The 18077-nt window shown below is 38.1% G+C and overlaps 1 protein-coding gene across 4 annotated transcripts in view; it reads left to right on the top strand.

The window, feature by feature from the left end:
* LOC145989780 (ATP-binding cassette sub-family C member 10-like) overlaps nucleotides 1-18077 on the top strand; it is a 119090-nt gene that overhangs the window by 99590 nt on the left and 1423 nt on the right. For all 4 annotated transcript variants that reach the window (XM_083125109.1, XM_083125111.1, XM_083125112.1 and 1 more), the window contains 3 exons: nucleotides 567-758; nucleotides 4260-4503; nucleotides 8887-9026. In XM_083125109.1, coding sequence (XP_082981235.1) covers nucleotides 567-758; nucleotides 4260-4503; nucleotides 8887-9026 — 576 coding nt within the window. The remainder of the gene's footprint in view (nucleotides 1-566; nucleotides 759-4259; nucleotides 4504-8886; nucleotides 9027-18077) is intronic.

The raw sequence follows: 18077 nt of genomic DNA, 5'->3' as shown, positions 1-18077 counted from the left end.
TAATCCATATTATCTTGTAGACATTTATACTGGTTGTATTTCCAAGTGGTGGCTGACCTTCATGCCTTATGTCTGGCTCTTTCTGTCCCCCAATCATCTTTTCGGGGGGGGGGGGGGGGTTGCTCCATGGGTTGTAACAACCACAGTTGCGAAGTATAATCTATAGGGGTAACATCGCTCTCTCAAAGCAACACTGCCAATCATAATTGTGTTTTTGCCAGTCTCATACCGACCTGTGAGTAATCGTTCTGGAAATACCATTAACCTCTGCTGAATTCTGGTGCTGACAATGTCGTTGTCGGAGAACTCTCACACTTTACAGTACATTTAGCAACATTTAGTGTATCCGTGTTCATTTGTTTTGTCCCGTTATCAGCGTTCAGTGCCTTGCGACTCGAAAATGCAAGTCAGTTGAAGAAAATTCGACTGATCGCCGATTTGCTGTTTCCCAGTCACGAAATGCAACCAGTATAAGTTAGCTGGAGCAACCAAATCTTAAGGTTTGTTTGTTTGTTTCTTTATTAAAAAACATTTGAAGAATCCGTTCTTTTTGTTTTTCTTCACAGGGAACATCTTTCACCTTCCTTGCGAGGAGTAAGTTTCCAGACAAGACCTGCGGAAAAAGTAGGGATTGTGGGAAGAACGGGTGCTGGGAAGAGCAGCCTGTTTACAGCATTCTTCAGACTGAACGAGCTGACCAGAGGGGAAATACTGATCGATACCGTCAACATTGCTCATATTAGTCTTAGAGGTCTCAGGTAAGTAAGCTTTTAAAGATGCTTGATTGCAAGTTGAGAACATGATTGATTTGAACTGACCTTGGCATCTTAAGTACACTTGTCATTGAATTTTCAACCCTCGGTGAGTGAAGAGAGTGTGGGTGATGCAATCAGCTGTTTGCCATGTAATCATGCCCCTGTATTGACAAAATATGCATAGTGAAGTAGAGACATAATATTTAATGTTGTTGAATTTTTCAACAACAAAACAAGGGAGGGAAATTTTATATGTACAGGGTGTATCATAATAGAGTAAACCATTTTAAGAATTTATTTCGACTAAACGATACGGAATACAACAATGATATTTGTTGTGTATCAATCAGTAAGACATCAGGTTTCTGTGAATGTCTACAAATGGCTACAAATGTTCAATGTGGCTTCCACCAGTTACGCGACACACATCACATCGGAATTCTAGTTCTTGCTACATTTTTCCAAAGAACTCCTCATCCACCAAAGGGTGTTTCTTGTCCTCTCCTTTATCTCTTGCACATTCTACGACATATGTGGCACATAGACTTTGTCTTTCACAAAGCCACAAATGCAGAAGTCTATGGGTGTAAGGTCTGGTTTGGGAACTTTATGACACAACCTGCTTTTTCTGCACCTGTGAAAGTCTCCATTTTCTGTAACACTACACCAGCGCCACAGTGACAATGTTGACAAAAGTTTTGCGCATGAAAACAGAACTTGAAGATTTTCTCATCGTTAAACAATAAACCTCATCGTTGTGTTTCAGATATTCTTTTAATAATAAACCTGATAAGTTCTTTACTCCATTATGATGCATGCTCTTTATAGGGCAACATGGGTCACTCAGACAGAAGAAAAGGGAAACATTTTCATCTGCAGTGACTGGAAAGGAGTAAAAATTTACCGTCCACTCTGGTTTTCAAGTTGGCTGTGGTCTCTTTCTTCTTTTTTTTGTGTCAATTTCTGGTGAAAACCACATTCTTAGGTTCATCTTGAATAATGTGATTTAATTTTATGTTGGGACTCAGTGCTTCAAACCTTGCATATATACTAAGTACTACTAATAGTTCCAATAATCTTTAAGTTAATATCAAGATTTTTATAGGAATGGGGCAGATTATTTTTTTACTCTGTCGATATTGGCTGAGGTAGCAATATCAGTGTATTGCTTTATTAGTGATATTAGTTTTGATGGGCATAATGCAATGTGAGACAAGTTTCAACTTTCAAAGGGCTGTTTTAGTTCAGGAAAGCTTAGGTTAGGTTAACAGCGGTGGAGTGTTTACTGCGGTCTGCCAAGACTGACTGATTAATCGACTTCTTACACAGATACAGGTAATTTCATAATACTGAACGTGTTGTGGTCACTTTCTTTGATGATCGCAAAACAAATTGTGCATAATGGTAATTTTTAATATGGCAGAGTGCATTATAACATTATGGAATACACCTTGTATTTTGATCATTTTACTTTTAACCCTAGCTTACCCGTGTTTCATGAGAAACTTATATACCTGAGGGGTGAGCAGGTTCATAGGCCCACACTTTTTTTTATCACTTCACCAATTTGTTATTGAATCACTGCCTTCTTTGTTTTTTATGCAAGTGCAGTTGTTTATTAATTGTAATAATTACAAAAATTAGCATCAGTAACAAAGAATAATAACCAATTATTGTACGAGTGTCGCCACATATTTTATCATTTACTAAAACTTGCAGAAAACATATCAATTTTTCATCAATGCTTTTCTGTTTATGTAGGTGCAGTAATACCGGGTGATTTGTTTGAGATGTCAGAAAAGTAAACCTTTATACACAAGAGGTTGATGTACATATCTGTGATCAGTTTGTTGTAATATAAGCAGAAAGGATTAAGTTTCGAATGAGTGGAGGTTTACAGACTTCAGCCACATGGCGGCGCTAATGTGCATGGTAACAAAGGTGGTGATCACGGCACAACAGCGCACACAGTATGTCGTATGGGATGCAAAATTTTCGAGTATTAACCTTTTGACGCCCAAGCCCTTTTTCAATAGTAAGCCTCGGTTGCCCAAGCCGATTTTGAGCAAAATGCAGAGTTTCAATTAAATGAGTGTAGATCGGAAGCTAATTGCCCTAGAGAGATGAGTGATATACCGTTGTACGCGGAATGAACCAGAGATTCAGACTATATGAAATTTTTGCAAATTCGGCGTATATGTAGCGGGGGGGGGGGAGAGGGCTAACTCTCAAAATTCCAAAATTTCGGGGGAAAAAAAATTGTCCCCCCCCTCCCCTCAAGCAAAAAGTACATGACAGTGTCGACATGCACATGGAAATGATCGCTAACATGTAAGGAACACAAAAATATTTGCATTATTATCATATGACCAATGTAACTTGAGTTATACCCCCAAACGGAATTGTCGGCACGCCACTGATTCAAGCTTCAAAATGCAGCGGTACCTTGAAATGACTATAGCTCAGAAACTAAATGCCCTGGAGATATGAAAGATATACCGTTGTACGCAGAATGAATCACAGATTCAGACGATATATAATTTATGCACATTCGGCGTACATATGGAGGGGGAAAGGGGGGAAATCCCCTCAAAAATACTTTTCTTAAAAAAAATGGTGTTTCCCCCGCCCCCCACCCTGAAAAAAAATGTCAAAATGCAAAAAATGCAAAATTTATGCAAATTTGGTGTATATATGGAGGGGGAAGGGAGAAAGCCCCCAAAAATTATTTTAAAAAATTGTCTTCCTGTGTCGGCAAAAAATTGACCTTGAAAAGAAACGCAAAAGAGAAGTCCCTTTTCCCGCCTTTCCCCCTCCATTTTCATGAAGACAAAAAAAAATGCAAAAAACCATTTCTGTTAAATACATGTGTTAGGAACAATATAAAAAAATAAAATCGAAATTCTAGTCAAAAATAGAAAAGTTATAACGTAAAAACTACGACCTTGACACAGCGTCTCGATCGAGACGCTTGGGACACCGAGGGTTACTTTTGGGTATCTCGATCGAGACGCTTGGGCAGCAAAAGGTTAATGCATGCTACTGCCGCCATGCAGCTGAAGACTGTATACCTCCACTCATTCGAAACTTCCATCCTTTCTGCATATATTACAACTAACTGCTCACAGATACATTCATTAACATCTTGTGTATAAAGGTTTACTTTTCTGACATCTCAAACGGATCACCAGGTATATTGCAATAATTACAAAAATTATCATCGTTACCAACCAATTTTACACTCACTGGCATGAGCGTATTGAATGACACACATCCAAAGGGGTGTCTTAGTGAATACCAAATTAATTTTGACCTCTATGTATGTCACATTTGATTTTTTTTTAACAAAAAATATACAGAAATATTGGGAACACCCTAGGGAACAATATAATTTATTCTCAGTTTTTTTTATAAAAGTTTTCACAGTTGAAAAAAAAAAAAAGAGATGGTGAGCTAGGTTAAGAAAAATTTCTCCTTTCAATTTAGGTCTTTTTCTCAATGCAGGTCCCGCATAGCCATCATCCCACAGGACCCATTCTTGTTCTCAGGCACTGTGCGAGAGAATCTGGACCCTCTGGGACAGTATGCAGATCCCGAACTATGGGGTGCCTTGCAGCGGTGTCATCTCTCTGCTGTTGTCAGGCGGAATGGAGGCCTGAATGCAGAAGTTGGAGAAAGGGGTCAGCTGCTCTCTATTGGACAGCGACAACTGCTGTGCCTGTCTCGTGCAGTTCTTCATAATGCAAAGGTATGCAATTCTGTTGGTCTTGAAGTTCAGGAGTAAGGTAACTGTACTTTTGTGTACTTTTGTTAGGAATATTTTGCTTTTTGGTACTTGTATTTTTGCAAAAATTCGCATTTTTATTTTAGTACAATTTTCTGCCAAATATGCCTAAAATTACACTTTCATTGTACTTTTAAACTAGTATTTTAACTTGTAGCTCGCATGTTCTATGCCTGTCCGTGACAGTTTCATACATTGGAAATGATTTTTGAGGAAATTACAGCGTGTTTCAAAAAGAATATACATATTACAAAGTATTATTTTGTGCAAACTATCGATCGCTGCGCCCCGGCTCGGCTATTAGAGAAACGAATACATAGTCTAGTTTATATAATAGCCACTAGATGTCAGTTGTGTTCTGTTTTGCTTGGTAACAGTCAGTTGTTTGAAATGGCTACTCCGCAGCAGAAATCATTTTTTGTTCTCGAGTTTGCGAAGTGCAATTCCGCGATTACAGTGCAAAGACGTTTCAGGTTGAGGTACCAAATTGATCCTCCGAATGGGTGGAACATTCGCAGATGGTATCAACAGTTTGTAGATACAGGATGTGTATGTAAAGGAAAGAGTCCTGGCCGCCCTCGTGTTCCTGAAGAAAATGTTGCACAAATTCAAACTGCTTTCCAACGTAGCCCTTCAAAATCAACTCGTCGTGCCAGTCGGGAGTTACAACTTCCTACAACAACAATTTGGCGTGTTTTGAGACGTCGGCTGGTTATGAAGCCGTAGAAGGTACAGCTGTTACAAGCTCTGCGTCCTGATGACAAATGCAAACGTGTGGCATTTTGTAATGAGATTCTTGATGCTATTGACAATGACAACACTTTCGCACAATGCATCGTGTTTAGTGATGAAGCTGCGTTTCATGTCAGTGGTCAGGTAAACAAACATAATGTTCGCATTTGGGGCCTACAGAACCCACATGCATTCATTGAACATGTACGAGATTCGCCCAAAGTGAATGTATTTTGCGCGATATCCCGATCATCTGTTTACGGCCCATTCTTCTTTGATGGAAATATGGTTAACGGTCAGCAGTATCTCTCTATGTTACAAAACTGGTTGTTTCCGAGTCTGCACGAAGACAACTTCATTTTTCAACAAGACGGGGCACCCCGTCACTGGAGTCGCCAAGTGCGTGATTATCTGAATGAAACTCTACCGAACCGTTGGATTGGTCGTCAAGGAGCTGGCGACTTAGCATGTATCAGCTGGGCTCCACGGTCACTGGATTTGACACCCTGTGACTTCTTCCTGTGGGGTTTCATTAAAGACAATGTTTATGTACCACCACTCCCACAGAACCTGGAAGAGTTGAAGAACCAGATCCGTACTGCCGTAACATCAGTGACGAAGGACATGCTTGCCCGAGTATGGGAGGAATTTGAGTATCGATGTGATATTGTTCGTAAGTATGTGTGTCAAGTTTCATCTTCGTATGTCTTAAAGTTTAATAAATATATGCATGCGAAATACGTATATTCTTTTTGAAACATGCTGTATTTTCCACTGTTTCATGCATGACAAATACTGATATTATGGTTCTAGTGTGATGACAGGTGACCACTTGATCTTTGTTAAATTCACCACTTTCTTCAGTGATGCAAAATGTTTCTCTCATGTCAAATACCGATGTTCCAGCTCCCACGTGTCAGTAGGTGTGCACTCCATGAGGGTGATTCAAAAGTCCCGTAACACCCTCTATAAAATGTAGAGACAGGTTAGCCCTAGGGGGAACATATTGGTGTGTTCCAAGTGGCCGTCCGCCATCTTGAATTCAACTCGAAACTTTTTAAATAGGAAGGGGCTGATGTGATGTATCAAATCAGGCTAGAATTTCACAAGAAATGCAATGGTGAAGGCTTTTTCAGCCAATCTTTAATCAGGGAAAAGTTATGACCATATCTGACACAAAACCTGCTCAATATGTTGTCCTTGTTCCTGAATGCACACTCGGAGGTGTGTCTCCCATGCACGCAGGACATTTTGCAACATAGCAGATGTGGTAGCATTGCAAGCAGCAACTATACGTTCTCGCAGATGGTCAATATCACAGATTTTCACTGCATATACCATTACCTTGACATGTCCCCATAGATAAAAGTCCAATGGCATTAGGTCCTGGAAATTGAGCATGAAGAAACTCTGACAATGTTGCCATACTGTGGTGGTGCTCCGGCCTGTTGGAAAAACTCCGGAAAAGTTACCATCCTCCGTACGTAAAGATCCAGATCATCCTCACTGAGATGATATTGAAGCTGTAGTTTATAGGGGTGCCATTTGTGCATTTGCAAGATCCAAACAATTGATGGTTGATTAACACCACATTCTTGTGATAATCGGTGTGTGCTATGGTTGGGGGACTTTGACACATTCTCTTAGTCACAAGAACACGGATTAACTAAAAGTCCAAATAATAAGTTCACATGAAGACTTGAAAGCATTCACGTGATGCCTCTCAGGGTATTCGGTAATATCTCTCTTCGTTGTTCAAACCAAATCAAAGTCATGTTTTCACTAAAACAAAAAGTATATTTTTTCTTCTTGGCAAACTAAATACTTATGTGCCTAACATAAAATCCATTTCACTCCAAGAAATTAAACTTCTTTTAATTCAACTTGATACCTCCATTCAAAAAATCTCCAAGCCCAAACTCTAAAAACAAGACAAAACACAATCGTAATTTCCATGGTAACAGCTCTTAACAAGATAAGTATCTACAGGTCAGTCACTATCCTGACATTATCAGTGATAGGTGAATTACAGAAATTAAGATTAAAGAACAATAAACATTTGTACGAGAGAAAAGGTAATTAATAACAATAAATATTAGTGCAATAGGAAAGGACATGTCAACTTTGTAAATGAAGCTACTGTGGCTGTTTCTTCATCGGTGAAAGTTCTGGGATGTCCTAATTGTTGTCTGTTGTTGACTGATCCTGTCTCCTGGAACTTTTGGAGTATTGTTCAACTGCCACATGTGTCACTGGATCTCGTTGGGGGTGTTGTTAATTAAAATAATTTGCAATGGCATGTGAACTTCTCTCCCCAGACAGCAGTACGATCTTGATGCATTTCATACACGCTAGGAGCATTCTGGCACCGTTTTCTCACACCTGGAAAATGAGATATTTGTTACAGTCATAACTTTTTCCTGATTAAAGATATGTTGAAAAAACCTTCACCATTACATTTCTCGTGAAATTCTAACCTGATTTGATATATCACATCAGCCCCTTCCCTTTAAAAAATATGAGTTGAATTCAATATGCAAGAACTCAAGGTCCCTGGTAATGAGTTAAGGAAATTACAGAAATAAATGTAGCAGTAATTTACTTGCATTTTCTTCATAAATTCAGAACTGATGGATTTATTTTCCAGGTTGAACCATACTTTGTTGTGTTCTAAACTTGTGCATGTAAAAATTACTCTGGGGGAAATGTACACTATGGAGGGCAGATGTGTAAACAGTTAAATGTCGGTGTAGTATGAGAAAGTAATAGTGACACATTACTTTTGGAAGCAAAATAACATTAACACATTATTTTATTTATTTTGTAATTTACCCAACTTAGGTCATGTTAGGTGATGTATTTATTGGTAAATTGTTGATAATTTAACTGATTGCATGTTGTTATTTTTATGAATATGAAATTTGTACATCCTGGTTAAACTAGAAAGAAGACAAAAAATAAAATAAATGCAAGCACATTGGAGGCCACTATCAGTTTTGATCACAGACAGTGGAATAATGTAATCAGTATCATACTTATTGCCGTATGTATGCTCCCTCTCATTGCCTTAGTGAACATTTTTCATTAATTGAATAATTAAATTGGTTATTGTTTTTAACAATTATTATTACATTACATAGAAAGTAATTTTTTTTTAAAAAAAAAGTTTTGCATTAGTTCATCATAGAGCAAGAATGTGTAAGACTCAGTTGGCAAGCAAGCAGACTCAAAAATCATGTGGAATGTATTCAGGAGATATTTAACTTCATACCATACAAGTTACTTGTTCATGTCTGTAGTTTTATCGACAATAGCCTAACTCATGAAAATTATCACCAGGAGTAAGATCAGGTGACCTGGGTGGCCTCTGGCAGAGCCCATCAAGTCCGAATACAGTTTAGAGATTTTTAGTCAACTGATACCTTACACTTTCTTCTGTCATTTGTAGTTAATTTATGCTGAATATGGAAATTTGTTAACGTTCTTACTAACTTGTCCTGTGCGCATTTTATAATTTGTGAAAAGTAACTTGAAATCTTGTTTGAACATTGTAAGAACCTAACCTGTTAATTTATGGAGTAGTTAAACATTTCCTTCATTCTCTCGATTTTATAGATTCTATGCATCGATGAAGCGACTGCTAATGTTGATCAAGAAACTGATCGACACATTCAACGAACAATTCGTTCTTCGTTTCGTCAGAGTACTGTTCTCACAATTGCTCATAGGATTCAAACTGTCATGGATTCCGACAGGTAAGTCATAAAATTAACATGTAGAAACGTACCCAATTGTATGAAATTGGGCTAAATTGATTGTCCAATACAAATGGTATCAGTATCAGAAATTCATTCTTCGACAGCTCTTGTCCTTATCTACCAGAGCTGAAGTTCACTTCTGTAGGGTCCCTAGTGAGTAGCTGATGCTGCCACCAAGTCTGCAATGTTCTTGTCCACCTTCTACCAGTCACAGACCTGAAGCATGTGTTTCGTTGCTCCCTTGTTGACACACGTGACAGGTAAAGTGAGGTGAGGCAATGGGGAACAAGCTTCGTGCTGTCAAGCCTACCATTGGTGCATGACATTTCATGTACCATCCCCCCAGTCGAGAGAGGTCATTTTAACTTGACTTCGAATCGGACACAATCATCTCTCCCTACAAGGACTGGACCCTCCAATGTGCTGTGTATGTAATATTATTTTCAATGTTCGGCCTGTTCTTATCGAATGTGCCGATTTAACTTTCCTCAGGCATACTTGTAATCTTTCCAACTGTTTATCCTCCCTGTTGGAAGGTGCCAACAGTGTTTTAACAAACGTTTTCAGCTTTTTGAGAAGAGTTGATATCTTCCACTGTCTCTAAGGAAGCTTTTAGTATATTCTTACCTTTGAATGTGTTGTGTTTACAACCTTAACCTTTCTCTAGGGATTTACTCTTGGGTAAGGATTTTAGATAACAGGATACATTGAAGGGTGCAAACTAACCACATGTGCCGACACGTGAACAATTTTATTATTTCATTCATTCATTAATCAGCAACATTTTTGCAAGTTTGAATATTCTGGACATTATGCAAAATACCCCAGCATTTAATTCTTCACCACCACAAAATTGGATTTTTTGATTAGATGACAAATGTTTGAACATTCTAATTACATGTATTTTGTATGTGAATCAGAGAAAATTTGAATCAAATCAGTCTGGTATATTGATATGGTATAGTCACAATGCAGTACTTACATGTTAACTCCTTAACCTGTCAGTTGTTTCGTGGATTTCCCCTACCTTACGTGTCCCTTGCAATTGTTGATATTGCATGATACACGAAACACTCCGTGGTAACGTGGTTAGCTCAGCTCGCTACGGTGCCAGGTGTCCCAGATTTCAATCCTGGTCTAGACATTGGTGTAATTTGTTATTTCATCATATCATCTTCATCTTCGCGATAAGCCAAAGGTGGCAGAAAAGCGAATTAAAATAAACCAAATCAATCAATTAGACATGCAAATATTTTAGAATGAGTAATCTTGAATTTCAGTCTGCCCATTACTTTTCTTGGTCAGTTTATAAATACTGTCAATGCTTCTTACAACATCTCAAGTATCATTAAAGTTTTGGATTTTGCTCAGGCAAGACTCCCAAGTTGTTATTTTCAAGTCGTCTCCCTTAGCGAGGAACACTAGTGGCAACCCTGCCACGTGCCCCTGGTAGTTATGTCAGAGCAAGCGTTTGCTGTGTTGGGTTGCATACGTACAGGATAGATTTTAAGTGCTTATAGCGCAGAAACTAAGCGGTTTCGAGGTAAACTTTATAGGGGAAAAGTTACTTGTTTTTATGTTATCTACCAGCACCCAAGCGTTGTTGAAAGAGTTTTGCGACACCCTGTGTGTGTGTATATATATATATATATATATATATATATATATATATATATATATATATATATATATATATATATATATATATATATATATATATATATATAATACTTATATAATTATTAATATCTAATAATAATAATAATAATTATTATTATTATTATTATTATTATTATTATTATTATTATTAGCTATATTCATTATGGTGTTTGTGATTGTCCTTTATTCAGAGTGGACGTTTACTGCCTAAATAAATTCTTGATTACGAGTTTATCTCCATATGATTCGCTTTAATAAAGACATTAATTCTTTTTTTTTATTCGTGGGAACTGCCACAAGTTGCGTTGTTTCTAATGGCCTGTTTCACTATTGAAAGACATTTATAATTTTATAATTCATCGTCTTTCTTGAGATGAAACTACTGATAAATATTCATGTTATAAGATAGGTAATAATATAAATGATGAAAAAATGTGCTTCGAAGAGTTTAATTTTCTTCCAAAATAAACATAACGTTGGAAGAAACTAATCTTAAGTATTTAAACAACGAAAGTCACTTAGTGAAGTGCAATTCTCCCATAGGAGAATTCTGCTGTATGTGCTATGGAGAACACATTGCCCACCTTCGGTACGTCCAGGACTTGACATTTCTTCTCAATAGCAAGGACAGCCAAATGAGGCATCCGGCATCCTGTTTCAAGCAACGCATTTCAAAGATTCAAACACAAAAAGGTTCTTTCACATGCTGCATTGGAGAGCATACAACTAGAGTGTGAGCCTTGTGAAATGCCAATTTTTACTTTCTTAGGATTTCGAAGAAATCTAAATCCATTAAGTGGAGTACTTTCGTTCCATCTTTGTAACGCTGAAGAGTTTTGGGCAAAATCTGTGTTTCATCTTTCAGGGAAATGTTATCACAGGAATAAAAATCTCAAAAGGTTTACAGTTATCTCATAATTCAAGAAATATTCTGACCCTGGTGCACCTCTCACTACCACTCCAACGTATGTTTGTGCTACACAATTACATGCACCTATGGAGTTCTTGGGGAAGAAGTTCTTCGATTTTGATATGTACGAGAAAAAGCGAACCTCCTTCTAATGATTGAAGAGTGGCAAATCCTAAAAAGCGTTATTTTACCTGCCCGTGATACAAATATCTTTCTTGTTCCTTTCTCGCAATGTATTTTGTTTCATCTGACATCTGTGCGAATACTCTGACCTCATCCACTTCCTGGCTTATTTTGCTGAGAATAAATGTGGACATTACGCAGATTTATTTGTTTTGAATATAATTTTGAGTGTAATTTGCATTTTAAGTTTCAAGTTCAATACATTTCCAAATAATATCCCCTTATTTTGAAATTAACTTCAAGAGTAACGAAGAAATTCCCTTTGGTAAGGTTTGCCTTAGACTCATCATCTTGAAAATCAAGTCCCTGAATAGTAAGAAACCGCGAGGCATCCACAACTGACATGTAGTGTTGGCTTTCTTGGGTCATTTTTGGTCCCACGTTTCATACCCGGTGGAGGCACTTTAAACTGTAGGTCCAGTCCCAATTAGCTGTAATGTGCATAAAGTGAACTCAAAACACCAAATCAACCAACCAACCAAATCTTGAATGGTTTTAAAACCATCCACATTCAACGCTTTTTTCCAGTTCTTAAAACTGGTTAAAACTTAGGTTAATCGCGACGATTACAGGACATAAATGAATGAGAAATGTCCTACAGCCAGGTCGGCGCTCGAATCTTGAATGAAAGTCCAAACACACACACACCCATATATATATATATACTAAAACAAATTAATATTTGTTAGTCAAGTTAGTATTATAAGCAGGAAAAGTGATATCATGCAGAATACACCACTTAGAAATAGTGAAAAATCATCATACTCTTAGAAATGAACTCTCTTATTATTCGATATTTCATTAACTTCATTTGGGGGGTGGTGGACGGGAGGCGAAGTATCTGACTGCGGGGGCACCCCCCTGCCCCCCCCCCTCTGACATCGTCACTGTATCTACCAATCTGGAAATCCTGGGAAAGTCATGGAATTTACTTTTTCTAGAAAAGTATTGGAAATGTCAGGGAAATTTACTGTTTGTGGAAAAATCCAACATTTTTGTAGTTGTGCTGTAAAAGTAGGTTTTTGAACAAAGAATAAAAAAAACAAGCATGCAATTTTAAATGTGTTGTGGACAAATTACACTTCAGTTTGCAATATTCATTATTACTGGTAGTTACAGTAGAACTTTTTAATTAAATACCCTAGGAAAATGGCTCATGTTTTGAACTATTTTCAGGTAGAAATGTACTACAGTTTGGGGCTAGTGGCATTTACTACTTCCTTGTTGCAATGTTCGTTTGTTTGGTGGATATTAGGATTAATGCATATGTTACTAAATTTTGTTATTATTATGTATTTATGCTATAATTGTTATACTTTTTATGAAAAAGAAATCTTTGTTTATGTTAGAAGTATTACGTAAAAACACACCTGTGATATCCTATTGAACAGTCAGTGTCTGTTCAATATCCATTCTTATTAATTTTAACATACAAAGTGAGTATTGTAAAAGTTTGGTTAAGTGAGATTCTAAATGTGGTGTTAATGTAGTGACCTCATAACACACATGTTTAAATACGTGAATTGCCCTAATGACTTGTTATGGGAAAATGTGATTTTTGGTCTGGAAAAGTCCGGGAATTTTGTTTTCACAAAGATTGTAGACATCCTGAATTTCACAAAAGATGATAATTTAATCACAATTAATTCTTGCTGTTGCAAAAAAACTAATGGAAAACAGGGAAATGTCAGGGAATTTTGCTTATCAGAGGAAAATCAGGAAAATGTCAGGGAATTTTGCAGATCGTCTGGAATTTACGTTCACTTTGGAATTTGCAATAAAAAAAGTTGCAAAATGAACAAGCAGTTCTCTTCCACTTCTGGATTCTGTTCTTGTGATTCCAGTCCCAAAAAATATTCAGTTCTGAAACCTGTTTCTTTCGTTTATATGAAAAATTATGGTTCCTTCGAATTTCTGTAATAAATTTTCACTTTTATAATTCACTAATTTTAGAAAGAATATCAAAGTAAAATTTGCAGTCCAGATATCTGATTGATAACTAAAGTACATTCACAATAATGATCATAATTATCGGAAAGGTTGGTGAAGATCAGGTAATTGTCTATTATTTTATACAGGGTGGTGCACAAATAATTGACACATTTGAAATTTAGATTGCAAATTTATTTTTAAATATTACATGTGCATATTATGACATACAGAATAGTCTGTCTGTGGAATGTTTTCTCACTGTACACTTGTTCAGTATGGCCCCCGTTTTGCCGAACAACCTCTTCAAGGTGGGTGCGCATATTTCTTACCACTGTACGGCACATGTCTTCGTGAATATCACCACACAGCTGAACTATCCGACCTCGCATTTCCATAATGTTTGCTGGCTTTAACGGGAAGAGTTGTTCCTTTAAAAATTCCCGCAGAAAAAGTCACAGGGATTTAATTCTGGGCTTGAAGGCAGCCAGAAGAAACCTCCATTGTGTCGATCAGGATATCGATTGGAAAAAAAAATTCTTTCACCAAAAACTGTGTTCAAAAAGTCCAACACAACATTAGCGGTGTGAGGGTTACCCCCATGGTGGAATGACAAACAGGTGGATGCACGCGCATGGCTCTCAGCCATACGTCACAGCTCTGACGTCAACATAGTGGCCGCAGCCAGGAGAGGGGGTGCTTTTCTGGTACTTTTCAGAGGGTAAGAAGTGGAGTTTCCGGGTTTGTTCTTTTCTGTAGACCATTGAACTGGTGTTTCTTTTTTGTTGTCTTCGTTTCACTTCTAGTGAGAAGAATCTAAGTGCATTGCGAAAGAAAATATGCCTAACTGTGCCTTTTACGGCTGTAGCAATCATTACAAAAAGACGAAAGGAACGAATATCAAGTATTTTGGGTTTCCTGTTAAAAAAATAAGAATTTTGTTACGAATGGGTATTGGCTTGCAGGCGGAAGAACAAAATAAACAATTTTATATCTCTCTCTTTACATATATATATATACACACACACACACACACACACACATACATATAATATATATGTGCATATATTGTGTGCTTTCAAGTATCACATTTTACGTTGCTTTTCTGCCTACTTGGGCTGATTGCCCAACACAAATACTCTTATCCAGTTCAGGATTCGAACCCGGTAACTTCCGTGGCAATATCGCGAGTCAAGAACCCGGCGCCCTCAGTCACCGAAGCGACTCACGTATATATGCAGTCTTAGGTGTGTGTATATTTACGTATATGTATGTATACGTACTATACATATGTGTATATATAGGGTTATTAATGCAGTCTGTGTTATATGCTCTTTCGTGCCTCAAATTTGTTTCTACGTTCCCCGTGCATATTGTACCGTACCATGAAGGCACATTTTAGAGGTTTTAGGTGTAGGGACCCACACATTCTATATCTAGGCCATTTAGGAGGTGATGTAATCCGTACCACGCTCCGGCAGCCTTCCCCCCTCCCCCGTGGAAGGAAGTCTTCTATAGAATACAGCTGGATCGCGAAACAATTATTGCCCAGTGAAAACCCTTCCGTTCCCAACACATCTAATGTTTCTTCTCCCAATATGATCAAATGCTTACTCATTTAGGTATCTCCAGTGACGTGCCCAAGGGAGGGTGGGTGGGGTCATTACCCCATTTGACACAGTCCTTAAAAAAAAAGAACGTCAAAAACAGGAAAATATGGCAAAGTGAGGACTGACCACCAAAAATAGTATGCGTAACCCCTCTCCCTGCCGAAAATCGTTGGCACGCCACTCTTTATCTCCGACACATTTTTAAAAACAACTCACCAGAAGTTTTTATAATTTCGTATTACAGACTGAAGTAAAGCACCTTTAACACGATCAAATGAATCATGAACAAGTCCTTGAATTGAACGCTTAAAAGGAAATGATGTCAGAGACAACGCCATTTTTGTCTTGGATCCAAGGTTCGGTCAAAGAATTTATATTTAGGAATGGTTCTAATTAACGCGCATTTATATCCTCAGTATATTCTAGAACGTTGCGCACATAAATGATTTATAAATATTGCCAGTAGTTCGACCCCACTTATTGAAGAACATTCCCTCTCGCGCCTTCCAGAGATTAAAAATTACAACGAATCGCTCTGCGTGTGACGATACCTTTGCTGTGCAGTTTCCAAATGCTGACAAGTCTCTACATAGTGCTCAAGTTTGCTGCGACAATACTGAAAGCTCAAGAAACGTTTACGTGCAATATTATAGACAACAGGGTTATAGAACATTCTCCGTCTTGCCTTGATAAGTATTTCTCCCCTTAAATTATCGTCACATTATTCAAAAAGCAAAAATCCTAATTTTATCTAATGTAAACAGATATATTTCCTGAAGGTGTGTGTGTGGGGGGGGGGGGGGGCTCAAGTCCCCTGATTCCCACCTTGGATCCGCGCTATTAACAATAACAGGATTATAGAACATTCTTCGTCTTGCCTCGATAATTGTATCTCTTTAAATTATCATCACATTATTCAAGAAGACAAGAACCTAATTTTATCTAGTGTAAACTAAAATATTTCCTTTCCTGGGGAGGGGGGCTCGAGCCACCTGATTCCCTCCTTGGAGACGTGCTAGTAACAATAACAGGGTTATAGAACATTCTCCGTCTTTTCTTGATAATTATTTCTCTCAAATTATCATCACAAAATCCTAATTTTATTTAATGTAAACAGAGAAAAATCCTGAAGGTGGGGGGGGGGGGGCTCGAGCCCCCTGATTCCCACCTTGGATACGCGCTATTATTAATAAGAGGGTTATAGAACATTCTTCGTCTTGCCTCGACAATAATTTCTCCTTAAATTATCATCATAGGTCTATTATTCAAGAAGACAAATACCTAATTTTATCTAGTGTAAACTGAAACATTTCCTGGGGGGGGGGGGTCGAGCCACTTCATCCCCACCTTGGATATGCGCTAGTAACAATAACAGGGTTATAGAATCTTTTCTCGATAAATATTTCTCTCAAATTATCATCACATTATTCAAGAAGCCTAAATCCTAATTTTATGTAGTATAAACAGAAAAAAATCCTACAGGGGGGGGCTTGAGCCCCTTGATTTCCACATTGGATACGCACTATTAACAATAACAAGGGTATAAAACGTTCTCCGTATTGCCTCGATAATTATTTCTCTCCTTAAATTATCGTCACATTATCTTATTTCACACCACAAGAAACCAAAAACCTCATTTTATCTAGTGTAAACCCAAAACTTTCGGGGATCTCGAGCCCACTAAGACCTCTCCTTGGATACGTGCCTGGCTCAGTACATCATGGTTATGGTTATTCCGCGTGTTTTGAAGTTATATTGAGTCTGTAGTTGTAATTTGTTTCACGAAGAACGCTTCACTGTAAAGCGAACCCACTCCCTGCAGTCCTCTCCTGCAACGATGATGACATCATGCGCCGGAAGGGAGAGTTTTCAGGATCGGCTTGCATCCACCTCTTTAGTCTTTACACCATGGGTTACCCCCATCTTGCATGAATCACTGAGTGCCCATCGGAAGATTAGTTGCGAGTAGCTGTGGTACGAAATCATTGCACAGCATATTCAAATATTGCTGTGAGTTGACTGTATTGTCAAAAAAGACTGGCCCTAACAATCCGTGACTGGACAAAGCTACCCATACGATCACTTATCTCCATGCTGTTTCTTTTCGTGCACAATATGTGGTGCATCTCTAGCCCAAAACCGGATATTTTGTTTGTTGAAAGTCCCATCCATATGAAAATAGGCCTCGTCTGAAAACCATGTATTGTAAAGAGCATGATCTTTTCCTTCAGACCACTGTGCAAATTCCATTCTTTTTCCTTTATCAAGTTCCTTTTCCTTTGTCAAGTTCGAATAGTTTTTGCAATACAGTAATTTTGTACGCATACAGCTTGAGATCACTGTGAAGAATTCTTTGAACTGAACGGCGAGAAATGCCCATTTCTTGTGAAGCACGCCGTGTAGACTTTCCCGGGCTACGTGTCATGGCAACTCAAACAACCTCAATATTTTCAGAGGTCTGAACTGGAGCAACTCGAGGTCGTCTTTCTTCTTTCACGGTGGCTTCTTCCTCGAACGTACGGTACAAACGAAGAATAGTGTTTCTTGCTGGAGCCCATCGTGTTTTGAAATGAGCTCGAAATTTTTGTTGCGTACTTGTAACGCTCTACGTTTCTGAATACAACAGGACTGTTTTGGCACGCTGCACTGAAGACAAACGTCCGTGCTCAGCCATGGCTACTCACTGACTGGCGGGAAATGGATGTGTTTACTAGACCATGCCCAGCGTGCCCAGCAATAGGCCGCCTACTGGTATTT

The sequence above is a fragment of the Lepisma saccharinum genome, chromosome 7 (genome assembly GCF_977018435.1).
Source record: "Lepisma saccharinum chromosome 7, izLepSacc3.1, whole genome shotgun sequence".
NCBI classification, from domain to species: domain Eukaryota; kingdom Metazoa; phylum Arthropoda; class Insecta; order Zygentoma; family Lepismatidae; genus Lepisma; species Lepisma saccharinum.
The sequence above is the reverse complement of the archived record's forward strand: the minus strand, read 5'-3'. Positions and strand labels throughout refer to the sequence as shown.